Here is a 15,666-nt window from a genome sequence, read left to right as displayed (position 1 = left end):
AGATTACTGTACAAGGCTTTTTCTTATTAAGATGATTAATCAGATGGTCAAGTACAGTCTCTGAAAGGAGAGGAAAGTGCAGAGCCACCTAATTAAGACTGAATGTGAAGGTCAACAACATTTTTAGGAGCTCAGCTGAAATACCGCAAAAAACACTGTGTATCAATATTTAAATTCCATTTATATTCTGGAGGAAGTAGATTTAAAAAGCAAAAATGTGTTAAGATATTTAGAGTATTAACAACACTTGAATGCTTACAAATCCTTATATAAATTACGGTTCAAAAATTCCAGGTTACATCAAGAAAGGAAAAAGAAAGAAATCCTTAAATCAAGGCTTCTTACTACACTGAAAATATTAGTAGAAACAATACTAGCAGAAAATATGAGTATCCTAACAGAAATGATAAAATATCTTCATTCATATCAAATATAAAAATGTTTGTATTATTCTCTTAACTGACTGAACCAAGAACACAGATGATCCAAACACTTGCATCTGCAATGGAGAAAAAAAAGCTGATTCTCTCATTTCCAAAAATAACAGTTTCTTAATTGCTAAAAGAAAGCAGGACCTCAGAGAGGTAACAGCAAGTTAAGATTAAGGAAAGCAATTTACAGAGAAAGAATACTGAATTGCTAAGTCTACTTTAGCTTTCGTTTCTATGAACACGTAATTTAAAAGTCATGGTAAGAACGAGTATAAATTCTCAAATCCCAACTCAGCATATAATATAAAATTATAATACATGTTATAATTTATGAGCAAAAGCAAGAAATATGTCATAATACCTAACACTTCCCCTGTGTTAACGAACACATTTAAATAACACTTGAAAAATTTGCCTGAATTATGAAATAATATGGAATCATTCGTGATCACCTTGGAATTTGGGCAACTGTTAGAGAATTCCTCAAGTTATAACCCGAAATTAGTCTAGGTCCAGATTGATAAGTGTCCCATACAGATGAGAAACAATACAGGCATCTGCATTGTTCTATATCCATCTCCACCCTCCAGGACCCAGGCCCTTCCTGGGTAGGACTAGATGAAACAATATTCCTGTTGAGAAACCTGCTGACAGTTTTACTGCTGTTTCTTGCCACAAAATTTGCCTTTGCTCTCTGGTTGTTGTTTTTTTTTTTACATCTTTATTGGAGTATAACTGTTTTAAAATGGTGTGTTAGTTTCTGTTTTATAACAAAGTGAATCAGTTATACATATACATATGTTCCCGTATCTCCTCCCTCTTGTGTCTCCCTCCCTCCCACCCTCCCTATCCCACCCATCCAGGTGGTCACAAAGCACCAAGAAAGCCCACGTACAGCAAAGAAGACTCAACGCAGCCAAAAATAAGAAAAAAAAAACAAAAAAAACTTCAAAATAAACACAGGTATTATTGGGACTTCGTTGGTGGTCCACTGGGTAAGACTCTGCACTTGGGGAACTAAGATCCCACATGCCAAGTGGTACGGAAAAAACAAAAACAAAAAAGACAAAACCCACAGGTGTTATTAAATAATTAATGTCATATAATCTACAATGTGAATTACAAAATAAAAGTATTCTCGGGTACAATCACGGTAAAGACCGAAAAAAGCAAAAAAAACAAATAACCAAAGGTCTACTCTGTTGAAAGCTACTATGAAATTATGCCAGTACATTTTTTTTTCTTTTTTTTTGCGGTACGTGGGCCTCTCACTGCTGTGGCCTCTCCCGTTGCGGAGCACAGGCTCCGGACGCACAGGCTCAGCAGCCATGGCTCACGGGCCCAGCCGCTCCGCGACATGTGGGATCCTCCCGGACCGGGGCACGAACCCGTGTCCCCTGCACTGGCAGGCAGACTCTCAACCACTGCGCCACCAGGGAAGCCCCACCAGTACATTTTTAATATATTTTGCAGTGAACCAGTTAACAGGAATTTTGGAGACCAATATGTTAGATACAAAGTTTTAGAAAGAAGAAGAAAAGAAAGAAAGGGGAAAAAAAGATCCTAGCCTAAAACTGTAAGAACTGTGCTTAACTGCCACTGACGACTGACAGGAATGTCATCTTTCTTGTCTTTCTTTTACTTCTACCCAAGCTACTTTCCAAGTCATTCCCTCAACTTAAACTTCAGGTTGCATGTCCTACCAGCCAAATGGTCTTACTATAAATAGGCACATTCATGATGCCCTAAACATGTCTTAAGATGGACATACTCTTTTCTGTGAACCTCTTAACTGTGATCAACACATAGCTTTTATCATGATGTTCCAACTATTTCACACATTGAAAGAGAACAAAGGCGATACGTTCAATGGTAAGGATGCCCGTGTGTGGAACTAGGGGAATGCAGACAATGAGAAAACTATGGATGTAGTATATGCTTTGTTACAAAGAAAGAAGGATACGTGTATCTGATGAGCTGTGCTACATTAAGAAATACACTGAACTAGAAAGAGCTCCATGGAAGTAGAATCCAAGAGACTGCTCTAGTGGAGAACACTGGAGTTAAAGATGAATCCTATTTGTTACGGGTGAGGTGTTAGACTCTGGCATTGGAGGAGCAGACTTACAGTGCTACCAACTTAAATTGTGTGAGTTCTCTAGTGCGGGCCAGTCAACGTGGCAGGAATGGGGGAAAGAGAAATCACAGTATTAGTAAACTCGGAGAGTAATAACTACGTGAACTGACTCTAGACAACTTAGGTACCGCCTAAATACACTAAGATCACAATTCGATCATTCCTATCAGAAAAAAACATCATCATTAAAGCTTTATAAGGTGGCAGTACACAAAATCACAATGCTTTAAAGTGGCAGACTCTTTACTGCCTAGCTATTTACTAGGGCACATCCTTATTCATAAGCTTTCCTAAAACGTTGGAAGGTTACGGTATTATACCTCACAGAAAACAACTCTTACGTATATAAGGAAAAAAAGTTATGTCAAGGGCCGAAATAAAAAAGAAAAACATGGCACCCAGGGAATATTTAGCATCAAAGTTCTGGTGCTGAAGATTTTACTGCTCATTAGGATCTAAAATGAGAGTTCAGGTACACAGATTCCATTTTTTACATCTCACTGGTGGTGGAAAAGGAAAGATAAAAAATGATACTGAATTAAGGGTGATTGGGTGAGTTCATTAGAATTTTCATAGAATTCTTCAAAAAGAGAGAAAATATGCTCTCTAAAATTATAACAATCTAACAAAACATTGTAAATCAGCTACACTTCAATAAAAAAATACAATAAAATTATAACAATCTAAAGTGAAAAACTGTCACCTAAATAAATGGGCCTTAAAAATCACAAGGAATAGGTTCTGTTACGTCCAACTTAGGTAGAACATTTTACTTTTGAAACTGTTTGCTGCTGAATTTTAGCAGCACCAGTTTTGTGATAATCTTAAGAACAAAACGTATAAAAATTGTGCTGATCATAACTGTGCTTGAATTACTATGACAAGTAAACTTTCCTGATCTCTAGTAACTCTAACTTCCTTAGTCATGAGCCCTTCAGAGAAACAATTAATGGATTAGTTCTCTCTCAGCCCTTTCTTCTAAATGCCAATTGAATACCAGATATTTTTTTTCTGGCCTTGGCCTACTGAAGTGACACCTAATCAATAAAATAACCAGTGAAAGCAGCCTTCTGACTCAACAAGTCTAATTACATAGAAAGTTTATCTGGGCAAATAATTCACTCAGCAAGTATAATGCAGACAGATTATGCTAATGGTGTCAATATTTCAACCTCCACTTTTTAAAGCTTCTTGGGTACAATAACCACTTGACAAACAGAAAGAATAAGAGTACTTACTAGTCCATGTCAAATTACAACTGTGGCAGACAGTACTGGTGGTCTACCCTCTAGCTATTCCCAACCTTTATCCTTGCCAACAAAATTCTGTGACTGTTCAGAGGAGGACAGGTGGACCTGTGGAATCCCAGGGATGCACATGTACATCTAAGCACACAGCCCTCAAGGCGCGGGCCTGCACCCGCAGCAGCAGGGTCACCTGGGAACAGGTTAGAAATTATATTCTTGGGCCCCACTCCCAGCCTAGTGAATCAGAAACTCTGGGGGTGGGGACCAGCAAGCCGTGTTTTACCAAATTCTCCAGGTGACTCTAATCCGAGCTAAAGTTGGAGAGCCTCTGCTCTAAACCAATCATGGCGTCTCTGTTCCCTCTGCCAACTACTGGATGAGGCTGAGTAACTGTGTGACCGTGAGCCTATCAGGAAGTCTCCTGGGAAGCTTCCAGAATGCTTTACTTGCTCACAGACAGAGAAGAATGAGAGGAATTAGATGCACCCCCTCATATTTTTGACTAAGATATAGTCATCTTCATGCCATACCTGCAAAATACCAGCCACCTTGTAACCATTAGGTGATAAACCCAAATACCAAGCCAGTAAGCCAAGGATGACAGAGAGAAAGACTGAAAGAACCTGGTCCCTGGTGACCCTGATGAGCTGTGACTTAACCATTATAGATGGAAATAGCCCATCTCCAGACTCCTTGCTAAATAATGTATTTTTAAAAACAGTGTGTGTGAACTCTTTTTGGTTGGCCCTCTGTTAACCTGTAATCCTAACTATAACATCTTTGTTTCTCTTGTTGAAGCAAGCTTCCAAAGAGTATAACATAATTTTCATAACATTACATAATTTTATGTACATAATTATATACTATAATATTTTATCTTTTATCACATTCTATAATATTTTACTTTGAAGCATTTAGAAAAGAAGGAATTTATAACTTTATTAAGTGAAAATACAGAGAACATTTAGAATGACGTTACTGAAATTATATTCTGGTTTTGGTTCTATTAACTAGTTGATGGAAACAAATTACCGAGCAGATTCAGGCCTCAATTTTCTAACTGACTGAAGAGTCAAATTAAATCACTGATAAGATCCTGTCCAATTTAAAGTATTGTATTCTTAATATTTAAGGGGTCCAGAAAGGCCTCTGTGACAAAAGTTCATCTTTCATTAAAGACCCAATCAATAGGGATTTTTCTGGAGTAACAAGACTTATTGTTACGCAACTGACTACCGACAAACATTTCCAGAAAAGGTGACTGTGAGTACCACCGGTCTGAAAGGCTGCAAGCCCAGGGCTTGGTGTTTATCCTGCCAACTCCCAATTATTTACATGAGGAGAAAGATGGTATTCTGTGGATAAACACTCCTAATCCAAGGCCTCAAATGTACTTGCTGATTTAACTTCTTCCCCATGCAAAAGTCAAAAAGTACAAAACGCAAAATGACTGACTGGTATTTCTACCCTTCACTGGAATCGGGGCTAAATTCATGTAAGACAAAAAAGGAGAGGTGGGCTAAGAGGAGCCAGCAGGTTGCTAGGGTGCAAAGATGATTTAAAAGCCATCAACCACAGAGAGTTAGAAGTGATTTATAATTTTTGGAGAGGAAATGTCCTCATATACTCACTGCAACTAATATCAAAGGTGCATAAAAATCCGTATCAAATGAATTAACAGGTACAGAGTATTTTAACGTAATATATTCCAAGGCCTCTTTACAAAAGCATTCAATATCAAAAAGCTCTACAATGGCAAAAAAAAGAGAGGGCCACGACTTCCTCTAATCAGAGGGTGTCTCCCAGAACGAAAATGCTGCTGCATTATTACTAAAGCAAACACCTCATAACACCTGTGCCAACACAACCATAAAAGGCTGACACCTAAATGTCAGAACAACATAAAGCTTTTTCTGTAAGTGAACTAGAAAAACCAATACAGGTAAAGTCCTTTTATAATAAACTAGCGATACAATCACACTCATTTATTATTACTTAACTTCGTTTTCTTAATTTAATACTAAAACCATATGCCCAAGCTGCAGAACCAGATGCAAAAGCGATGATGCACAACTGACCTGTAGGGAATGTATTTTCTTTATGCCAGGCTCCTCTTCAAAAAAGGATTTGAGGCTGAAAGGGGATGAATGAGCAGGGCAAACTGAACTGGATGGATGGGGAGGAAGTGGCATGCATACATGAGGTATGTATGTATTCACCTGTGTACCTGCTTAGTTTCTAGGTTTTTTGATATGCTTTATTTTAGAGATCAGATAAAAAGTTAGTTTAATTGATATTTCGGATCTAAAAATGGGGTAGGATAAGAAATCTAGAAGAATAACTGCTGTTTGATGACAGAACAAAAGAAGCATAAAGAGATCGCCTACAGTGCAGCAGTGCAGGTGGGCTGTCTGCCTACGATGAAGGATTAGTTACAGAGTAACTAGCAGAGGGAAGAAAACAGCAAGTCCATGTCTAGGAATTTATCCTAAGGAAAAAAAATCAGGAAAGCACGCAAAGATTTAGCTCAAGGATATTCACTGCAGGACTAAGAAGAAGAGAAAAGAGACAAATAAGAAGAGGGAACTAATGAAATAAATGATGCTATAGCTGTCCAGTGGAATACTCTGAAGCAAGTTTAAAAGAATGATGTGTTTAATATTTAATGACACATAAAGATGTTTGATATATACTGATTAAGTGCAAAAGCAGCCTCATAAGCAATATGAACTATATGATCCCATTTTTGTTTTAAAAAACTGGAATACAGTTAGAGACAGGTGTATCTATATTATACCTATGCACAGACAGAATCCTGGAAGTATATAAAACCAACTGTGGCGAGATCATGAATGCTCTCACATTTCCTGTTTTTGTTTAGTTATAGTCCCCACTTTTATTTTTCTATGATAAGCATATATTAGCTTTATAATAAGAAAAAAATTACCACTATATTTACTGGGCAGATACACAGAAAGCCCTTGATATTTAGGGATATTCATTGTACAGCATTAGCTGTCAATGGAAAAGAAAGGTTTGCTTTAATAGGTCATTTGAGAAAATGAAACAGCCTTGGTATGTGGATCTGTTGTTTACAATAGTACTAGAACTAATGGAATTTCATCTGTAGAAAAACTCACAAGTACTGAAACTACTGACATAAGAGAACAAGAGACATACTTACGGTTGGGTGAAGTCACGAGTGATGAAATCAGAACTCTTGAACAGTAGGAAGATGTCGCTGAGAGTTTTACATTTCAGAGAACTATTCATTGCTATCCAGTATGCGTCCTAAATAACAGAGCACATGTTACTTAGTATATATTCCAAGTTAGTTGCTATGAATGAAGTTCAAGCCTATAGCCAAAATCAACAATGCATATAACCTGAAGGGGCTGAAGAAAAAAGTCAGGTAAGAAATTTTAGCTATACTGTCAAATGTCAAGTTACAGTTCTAAACAAGTAACAGCATCACCACTGCATGTCGGATACTCAGTTTTGAACCAAGATGTTCAGGTTCTCACCTTTCAGCTCAGGCCCAAGCACTGCTCTATGTCTTCCTCACTGATGATGAAAGAAGGGGGATAAAGAGATATCAGAAATGCTGACACTTCAGCTAGAAGATTCAGGAATGAAAAAACAGCCTGACCAGCGACTAAGAAAATAGAGAACCTTCCTTTCTTCCTGTTTCTGGGGAGAGACGGCTGGAACCCTGAAGCTGGATGACTGCAACAGTTAAGACCCATGTCTATCAAATCTGGGAGGGAGGAGGTGACATATTCTGAACCATCACAATTTTAAATGGTGAAAGCCTCAAATATATGCACAAAAAAAAGTAAGAAGAGCAGACACAGGAGGCACAAACTTCAGCGAAATATGCCTAAAAATGATAGAATAATTAAGTAGTTTAAAAAAACGTACTTCTCCCATAGACAGATCAGACACAGGACAGTAATTGGGAAAACTAATGATTGCAAAAAAAATGTCCAGTTATCCACAGTGTATGAAAGAAAGCACTGGAACACAGTCGGCACTCAATAAATAAAAAATAAATGAAGGAATAACTTAAAATCACAAATAATCTATGCATTTTAACTAGAAAGCCTCAAGCCAGATCAGTAGTCAAGCACAACTCAAATTACTGCTCATAGATAAACTAAAAATGAGTTTCAATAACTTCTTTATAATAACTTCTTTAAAATTTCTCCAAATGAAAAAGGATGATGAACTTCTGGTTAAAGATGGTATACTGAACACACAAATTTAACTCCACTAAAACAACAGTATATACATAGAAAACCATGCAACTGAATAAACAAGACAGTTATTAACTCCAGGGAAAACAAAATGTTGAATAAGAAAACACAAGCAATGTACGGTATATATCAGATATGGACGTAGTGTTTGCATAAACATAATATGAGAAACACTGAATACTTGTCTAATCAAAGTATGCCATTCTGATGATGAGGACAGTGGAACAGAAAGCAGTGGGGACGGGCCTTCCCTGGTGGCTCAGTGGTTAAGAATCCACCTGCCAATGCAGGGGACACAGGTTCAAGCCCTGGTCCAGGAAGATCCCACATGCCGTGGAGCAACTAAGCTCATGCGCCACAACTATTGAGCCTGTGCTCTAGAGCCCGCGAGCCACAACTACTGAGCCTGTGCACCTAGAGCCCATGCTTCACAACGAGAAGCCACTGAAATAAGAAGCTCATGCACCACGACGGAGAGTAGCCCCCGCTCAATGCAACTAGAGAAAGCCCGAGCAGCAACAAAGACCCAATGCAACCAAAAATAAATAAATAAATAGATATAAATAAATAGATACGGTAGATAAATAAATAAATAAATAAATAAATAAAGTAGTGGGGACAGGAGATGAAACAGAGCTGAAACTTTCTGTTCTAAAGCAGGAAGTCAGTAATAAACATCTAAGACAAAAGAACAGAGAAGTAGAGGAAAATAACAGAAGAAGGTACTAAAATATTTGAAAACAGCTGCCTCTGAGCAGTGGGAAATAGTGAAGCAAAACGGGTGTCAGAACTGGCTGATTTCTGTAGGAAGCTTCCAGATCTTCTGAAAATTTAAACTATTTTGTATATGTAAAACAATGGAATATTACTCAGCCATAAAAAGGAATGAAATAGGGTCATTTGTAGAGACGTGGATGGACCTAGAGTGTGTCATACAGAGTGAAGTCAGTCAGAAAGAGAAAAACAAATACATATATTAATGCATATATGCGGAATTTAGAAAAATGGTATAGGTGACCTTATTTGCAAAGCAGAAATAGAGACACAGATGTAGAGAAAGGGGGAAACAGGTGGGGTGGGATGAACTGGGAGCTTGGGATTGACACATATACACTATTGATACTATGTATAAAATAGACAACTGATGGGAACATACTGTATAGCACAGGGAACTCTACCTAATGCACTGTGGTGATCTGAATGGGAGGGGAATCCAAAAGGGAGGGGATATATGTATTTGTATAGCTGATTCATTTTGCTGTGTAGTAGAAGCTAACACAACATTGTAAAGCAACTATACTCCAATAAAAATTAATTTAAATGTATATGTGTCACTAATTTTAATAAGTAAAAACAAAAATTAGATTAAGTACAATTTATCATTCATGTTAGAATAAGAAAAGATAAGCACATGAGATGATTTTTTGAAAATGCAGATAAGTGTTGATTCCTTAAATGAGCCTTGCTGACATAAAACTGTTTTCTACTGTAGTAGAAAAAATAACGAATTTTCCTTCAGACCTTAACTTAAAAAAAAACCTTGTCAATGAAATGTTGAAATGATAAAACACAATTTAAGAAAACGTCAGGTGATCTGTCAAACCGCTGTTTCTAGATCCTACAACATTTTAATTTTTATTACCTTTCAATAGAGAAAAATCTCTCTGTCAAACTGAGCAGGTGAAGTTTTGAAAAGGGTAGAGAAAGGCTTTTCTCAGATTTCTAGCGCAATCAGCAACACAAGAGGTTGAAACTGTCAATTGGCAAAATATACAGCATTTCACAGACCCAGGGAAGCGCACTGCAGAATCAGGAAAATAAAATAACGGGGGGAAAATAAAAATAAATTCCACGGGATTCCCTAGAATTAGGAATATAATCAGACCCTCTGTGAGGACATAAAGCGAAATGGAATAGCAAAACAAATAATATTCACACAGTGAGAGATTTACTGATGTGTTCCTACCCTTGGGGCGCTCCAGTTAAGCTTTGGAAATACACTGCCCCCCAGGGAATTGATAGCTTCTTGGACTTTAGTGGTGAACTCAGGAAATTCTGGTGCCTACAGAGATAAAGAAGAAATCATTGGGGCAAGTCAGTATCATCACAACAAATACAGAAAACAAGTTCAGAATCCCAAAATTCAACACTTCAGGGCATAAAAAATAACTTAGAATACAAATTACTATCAGAATTTCTGAACTCAGCTAAATAAAATCAATGATCAAATAGCATTTATCTGAAAAGGAAAAAAAATAACAAGTGCCAATGGCACTTTCCAAAACAATCAAGACCCACAAAGCTGAAGAGACAGATGTTACAAGGCACCTGGGGATGTGAGGAAGGAATGAATGGTTCTCTTAGCACCTATAAAACCAGTATCTATTAAATGAAAAGAGACAGATAGAATATCACCTGTGCATACACTCCAATTCTCAGAAATAATACCTCGCACTTAAGGGCCAGAAGCCTTTCCATTTTCAGGAAAAGATTCTTGGACGTTTCCCCAAAAGGCTTCATGAGAATAAGAAATAAATTATGTGGTTAACTGTATTTAAACGCTGCTATTTCCGGATAAGTTTTAATATAAACAAAATTTAAAAATAGGACCTTGGTGAAGTTAAAATGTTCTTTCCTTTCTGGTTGATTTTAAAATGTGTATTTTTTAAGTTTTTATTTATTTATTTTTTTTGTGGTACGCGGGCTTCTCACTGCTGTGGCCCCTCCCGTTGTGGAGCACAGGCTCCGGACGCCAGCGGCCATGGCTCACGGGCCCAGCCGCTCCGCGGCATGTGGGATCTTCCCGGACTGGGGCACGAACCCGTGTCCCCTGCATCGGCAGGCGGACTCTCAACCACTGCGCCACCAGGGAAGCCCTATTTTTATTTTTTACAAATTTATTTATTTATTTATTTATTTTTGGCTGCACTGGGTCTTCGTTACTGCGCGCGGGCTTTCTCCAGTTGTGGCGAGCGGGGGCTACTCTTCGTTGTGGTGCGCGGGCTTCTCGTTGCAGTGGCTTCTCTTGTTGCAGAGCACAGGATCTAGGCGCGCGGGCTTCAGTAGTTGTGGCACATGGGCTCAGCAGTTGTGGCTCATGGGCTCTAGAGCGCAGGCTCAGTAGTTGTGGTGCACGGGCTTAGTTGTTCCACGGCATGTGGGATCTTCCCGGACAAGGGCTCGAACCCGTGTCCCCTGCATTGGCAGGCGGATTCTTAACCACTGTGCCACCAGGGAAGTCCCTAAAATGTGTATTTTATATTGGTGAGTAACCAAAACATTCTAAGTGTTGTTTCAACCAGGAAGTAAGTAGAAATACAGTGGTGACAGAACGTAAACGTAATTACAATTATGCTCTCCCTCGAGCCTTCTGTCACCATCAGGAGCACATGGACATAAAGTAGAGAAAAGGAGAGTAAGAGAGATGGAAGTGGGGCCTGCAGGAGAGACAAGAATACAAAAACACTAACACTGATGCTCTGCAGTCACTTTTTTCCTTTGTATTTGCTGCCCCCTACTGGCAACTGCAAATACTGAAAAAGTCCAGTCATGACAAGTTCTTCCACAAGGGGAAAAAAAGTTACAATAGGTCTAGAATAAGCTAAGGGAGTGGGAGGTACAAACTACTGGGTGTAAGAGAGGCTACAAGGATATATTATTGTACGACACAAGGAATGATGCATTATTTTGTAAAACTGTAAATGGAGTATAACCTTTAAAAATTGTATAAAATTTTTTAAAATTAAAAAAGGAAATGATTATTATTGTTTCAAGTCACAAAGTTTTAGGATGACTTGTTATTCAGCAATAAATAATCAAATACCAAAAAGAAAAATGGCTTATGCTGATCCCCAAGATCTAATCCAGTTATGACAGAGAAAAAACTATGACTCAAGTCACAGAGACGCAGACCAAAAAATGAAAGTTAAAAAAAAAAAAAAAAGAGGTAACATATTCCCCAGACAAGATACCAGCTTTAAGCAACAGGCTAGTGAGTGCAGGCAGAGATCAAGGGCAGGTTGGACTTCCTTTCTTTCTGCTGCAGGTGTACGTGACCTCTGGACTAGTCAGCAGCATCTTTCAGTTAGTTATCTGACAGCCTGCCTCCGTCTCCATCCTCTGTTATTCTTCTTCTGCTTAGATACGTGAAACTAAACTGCAGCCATTTAGAGAGGTTTACAAAACGAATAACAGCTTTGAGTCCGTTATCTTCCATTCATCTCTCCCTCATTTCTGTTAAGGCAGTAATTTCCTTAGAATCCCCTGAAGTTGCTGGTTTGGCTACCCTAGAGCTCTATCCATAAAAAGTCATCTAAGATCTGCATTAGCAATATTTTTGATAAATGGCACAGTTACACAAATTGTACAATATGAGGGGTTCGATCTTCAAAGACAAAACAGTTTAATTTTCCTATCCCATAAAACTTCGCATATAAGGACTGCTTTATATTTCCGTATTACATTTTTTCTTTACCATATAAGTTATAGGTATACAATATAGTGATTCACAATTTTTAAAGGTTATACTTCATTTATAGTTATTGTAAAGTATTGGCTATTCTGTATCATTGATACATTTTAAAAGAGGCAATCGATTCCCTCAAATCCTCCAATTATTCAACTTTAAGAAATCCTGCCATAAGGATACTAAAACAAATTTAAATGACGAAAAGTTTATGTATTGTACAGAAAAATCTGTGCTTTCAGTGAAAGACTATGAATTCTATACATACAGCACTTTCTGGGTTACCTGATTCTATCTGGGTCTGCGAGCTAGTTTACAACTTGGTGAATTATAGGTAAGTGAAAACAATGAGAAGTATTTCTACAGACGTGAAAATTCTATCCTGTCTGGTGGAAATCAGCTATCTTCCCTCCCACGTATTCATCTCAATACTCCTAATCTATAAATGTGTCTGTCCTTTGGGTTCTCTTTTGAGACAGTTATAACATCTGCCTGGTTCCCTCATGAGTTAAATACAGCCTTCAACGTGTTGTCATTATTCTACCTTTTCCTGAAAATTATCTTTTAACAGATTTAACTAGTAATAGGGTTCTTTTAAGCTCACAGTTCAAGTCGATTTTAAATTCGCGGAACACCTCAGTTGTCTGAGAAAAGGTTCCTGTTTTAAGTCAGATAAAATCCACATTTTAAATCATATCCATGGACTTTCTATGATCCAAACTCACCTATCTTTCCAACTTTACCCACCACAGCCCCCCTGTATCACACCCATCAGAAAGGTTATTTCTTTAAAAAAAAGTTTTAATCATGAAATAAATGTTTTAAATATACAAAAAATATATACCTGGATCCATACATTCAACAGTTTGACATGTCTGATCCAGACCTTTAAGTTTCTTAAGGAAAAAACATCACAGATACTAATGAAGTTCCTAATCTCCTTGCTCTCCTCCCTAATGCTTCCCTCTCCCCACAGGCAACCATCATTACAGGAGTGGGCATATTCTTCTACAGTCCTGATGTTATACTACGTGTGCCTGTCCATAAAACATAACATTTAAAAAATTTAAAGTAACTGTTGTCACTTGATATCTATACTTTTGGCGACTTGCTCTTTGAAATTCACCATTGTGCCTTTGGAATTTACCCATCTCGACTACTTGGTTCCATTTTTAATTTGGCATTTCTGTCACTACACTAATTACTAATTACTTGCAGTGGTAATTTTCCCTCCTTGGGTCCTGGCTCACATTCCTCTTCTGAGAGTGCTCTTCTGCCCTGAAAGCTCCCCTGCCCAACATCTAGCTCTCCCCAGTGAAACACAATCACTTTTTAATTTTTTATTTTGAAATAATTTGAGACTTTCAGAAGCATTAAAAGAAGAGTAACAAGAATTTCGACACACTCTTCACTCAGGCACTTTACCACATTGCTTTATCATTCTCCCCCTCAACTCCCTTTCTACATATAAGTAGGCAGGGGTAGGGGTGGGTGTGTGGGGGTGGGGGGATGTGGGGTGTGTGTGGGGGGGGATGTGTGTGTGGTGTGTGTGTGTGTGTGTGTGTGTGTGTGTAAAGCAGTAACTTTTTTTTACATAACCCAGCCAAATTATCAAAATCAGGGAGGTAACGTGGATACAATACCATTATTTCATCTATGGATATTATTCAAAATGTGCCCATTGTCCTGATAAGGTCTTTTATAGCAAAAGAAAAACGGAACATTTTCCTCTGGCTCAGGACCCAGTCTAGAATCGAGCACTGCATTTCCTTGTCGTGTCTCCTTAATCTCCTTTCAGCTGTAACATTTCCTCTCTCTGTTGCTCTTTATCTTTCATGACCGTGACGTTTTGGAGAGTACAGGGCAGCGACTCTATGTAATTTCTAAAACGTTCAGTTTGCTGGTTGTTTCCTCACGACTGGATTCAGGTTGTGCATTGTTGGCAGGTGATGTGTCCTTCTGTGCCTTGTACGAGGAGACAGGCGATGTAGGTCTGTCCCATCACTGAGAAGGTTAACTTTGGTCACACTGGTGCCAGCTCTTTCCACTGTGAAGGTACTGTTTTTCTCTTTACAACTAGTAAGTAATTTTGGTGGACATAACTTTGAGAATACTCAAGTATCCTCATCAAATATTCACCCATGAGTTTTAATATCTATTCCATCAATTATTACTATAATGGTTGCTAATGGTGATTTCCAATTCTATCATTCCTTCTACAATTATCAGTTGGTGTCTTTCCTACTATAAAGAAGGGCTTTCTCTTCTGCTCCATTTATTTAATTTAATCATTTGTTTATGTCAATATGGGACCATGGATTCTAATTTTAGTCAATGGTTATACTCCATTACTATTATTGTTTTGTTATGATGTTCACATATGGGGCCAGTGGGAGCCCATTCAGGCTAACTTCTGGGTCCTCTGTGTCATGACCCATCATTCTTACTTTCTGACACAAGTTTTTGCAGGCTCATCTTTACCATGCCACCCCCATTCTCTAATTTCTCAAGGAGCTTCAACTCCTTTTAGTGGAGAATGCTATTTAGACACCAAGATCAGGGCACTAGGTGTGCTCACTGCCACCATGATGTCATTATGTCACTTTTAGAGCTAAGCAGAGTTTGGTAAATACACACACACGCATTATTAATTTCTGTATCTATCTATCTATATTAAAAAAACATGAGTTGATACTGATCGTCCTTACACTTAGCATCCAGGCCAAATATCACTTCTCCCTTGAATTATTTCTAGATGCCCTTGGTGGTAACCGTCCTCTCTGTTGTTTTGTTTTGTTTTTTTTGCGGTATGCGGGCCTCTCACTGCTGTGGCCTCTCCCGCTGCAGAGCAAAGGCTCCGGACGCACAGGCTCAGCGGCCATGGCTCACGGGCCCAGCCGCTCCGCGGCACGTGGGATCTTCCCAGACCGGGGCATGAACCCACGTGCCCTGCATCGGCAGGCGGACTCTCAACCACTGCGCCACCAGGGAAGCCCTGTCCTCTCTGTTTGACAGCACTTTGTCATCACCCCCAAATTGGAGCGTCTTTCCTCACTGGTTTATATACTCCCTAACGTCAGGAATCAAATCATAGTCATCTTTATTTACTTCACAGAACCTACTACAGGGC

General features: G+C 38.5%; 1 protein-coding gene across 1 annotated transcript in view; it reads right to left on the bottom strand.

Annotated features, from left to right (window-relative positions):
• CDC123 (cell division cycle 123) overlaps positions 1 to 15,666 on the bottom strand; it is a 56,087-nt gene that overhangs the window by 27,841 nt on the left and 12,580 nt on the right. Inside the window, exons 5-6 of the mRNA XM_082842951.1 lie at positions 10,038 to 10,133; positions 7,000 to 7,106 (exon numbers count right to left, since the gene is read on the bottom strand). Coding sequence (XP_082699077.1) covers positions 7,000 to 7,106; positions 10,038 to 10,133 — 203 coding nt within the window. The remainder of the gene's footprint in view (positions 1 to 6,999; positions 7,107 to 10,037; positions 10,134 to 15,666) is intronic.

The sequence above is a fragment of the Leucopleurus acutus genome (assembly GCF_964270905.1).
Source record: "Leucopleurus acutus genome assembly, chromosome: 1".
Classification (NCBI taxonomy): domain Eukaryota; kingdom Metazoa; phylum Chordata; class Mammalia; order Artiodactyla; family Delphinidae; genus Leucopleurus; species Leucopleurus acutus.
Note: the sequence above shows the minus strand (reverse complement) of the source record. Positions and strands in the feature narration are given on the sequence as shown.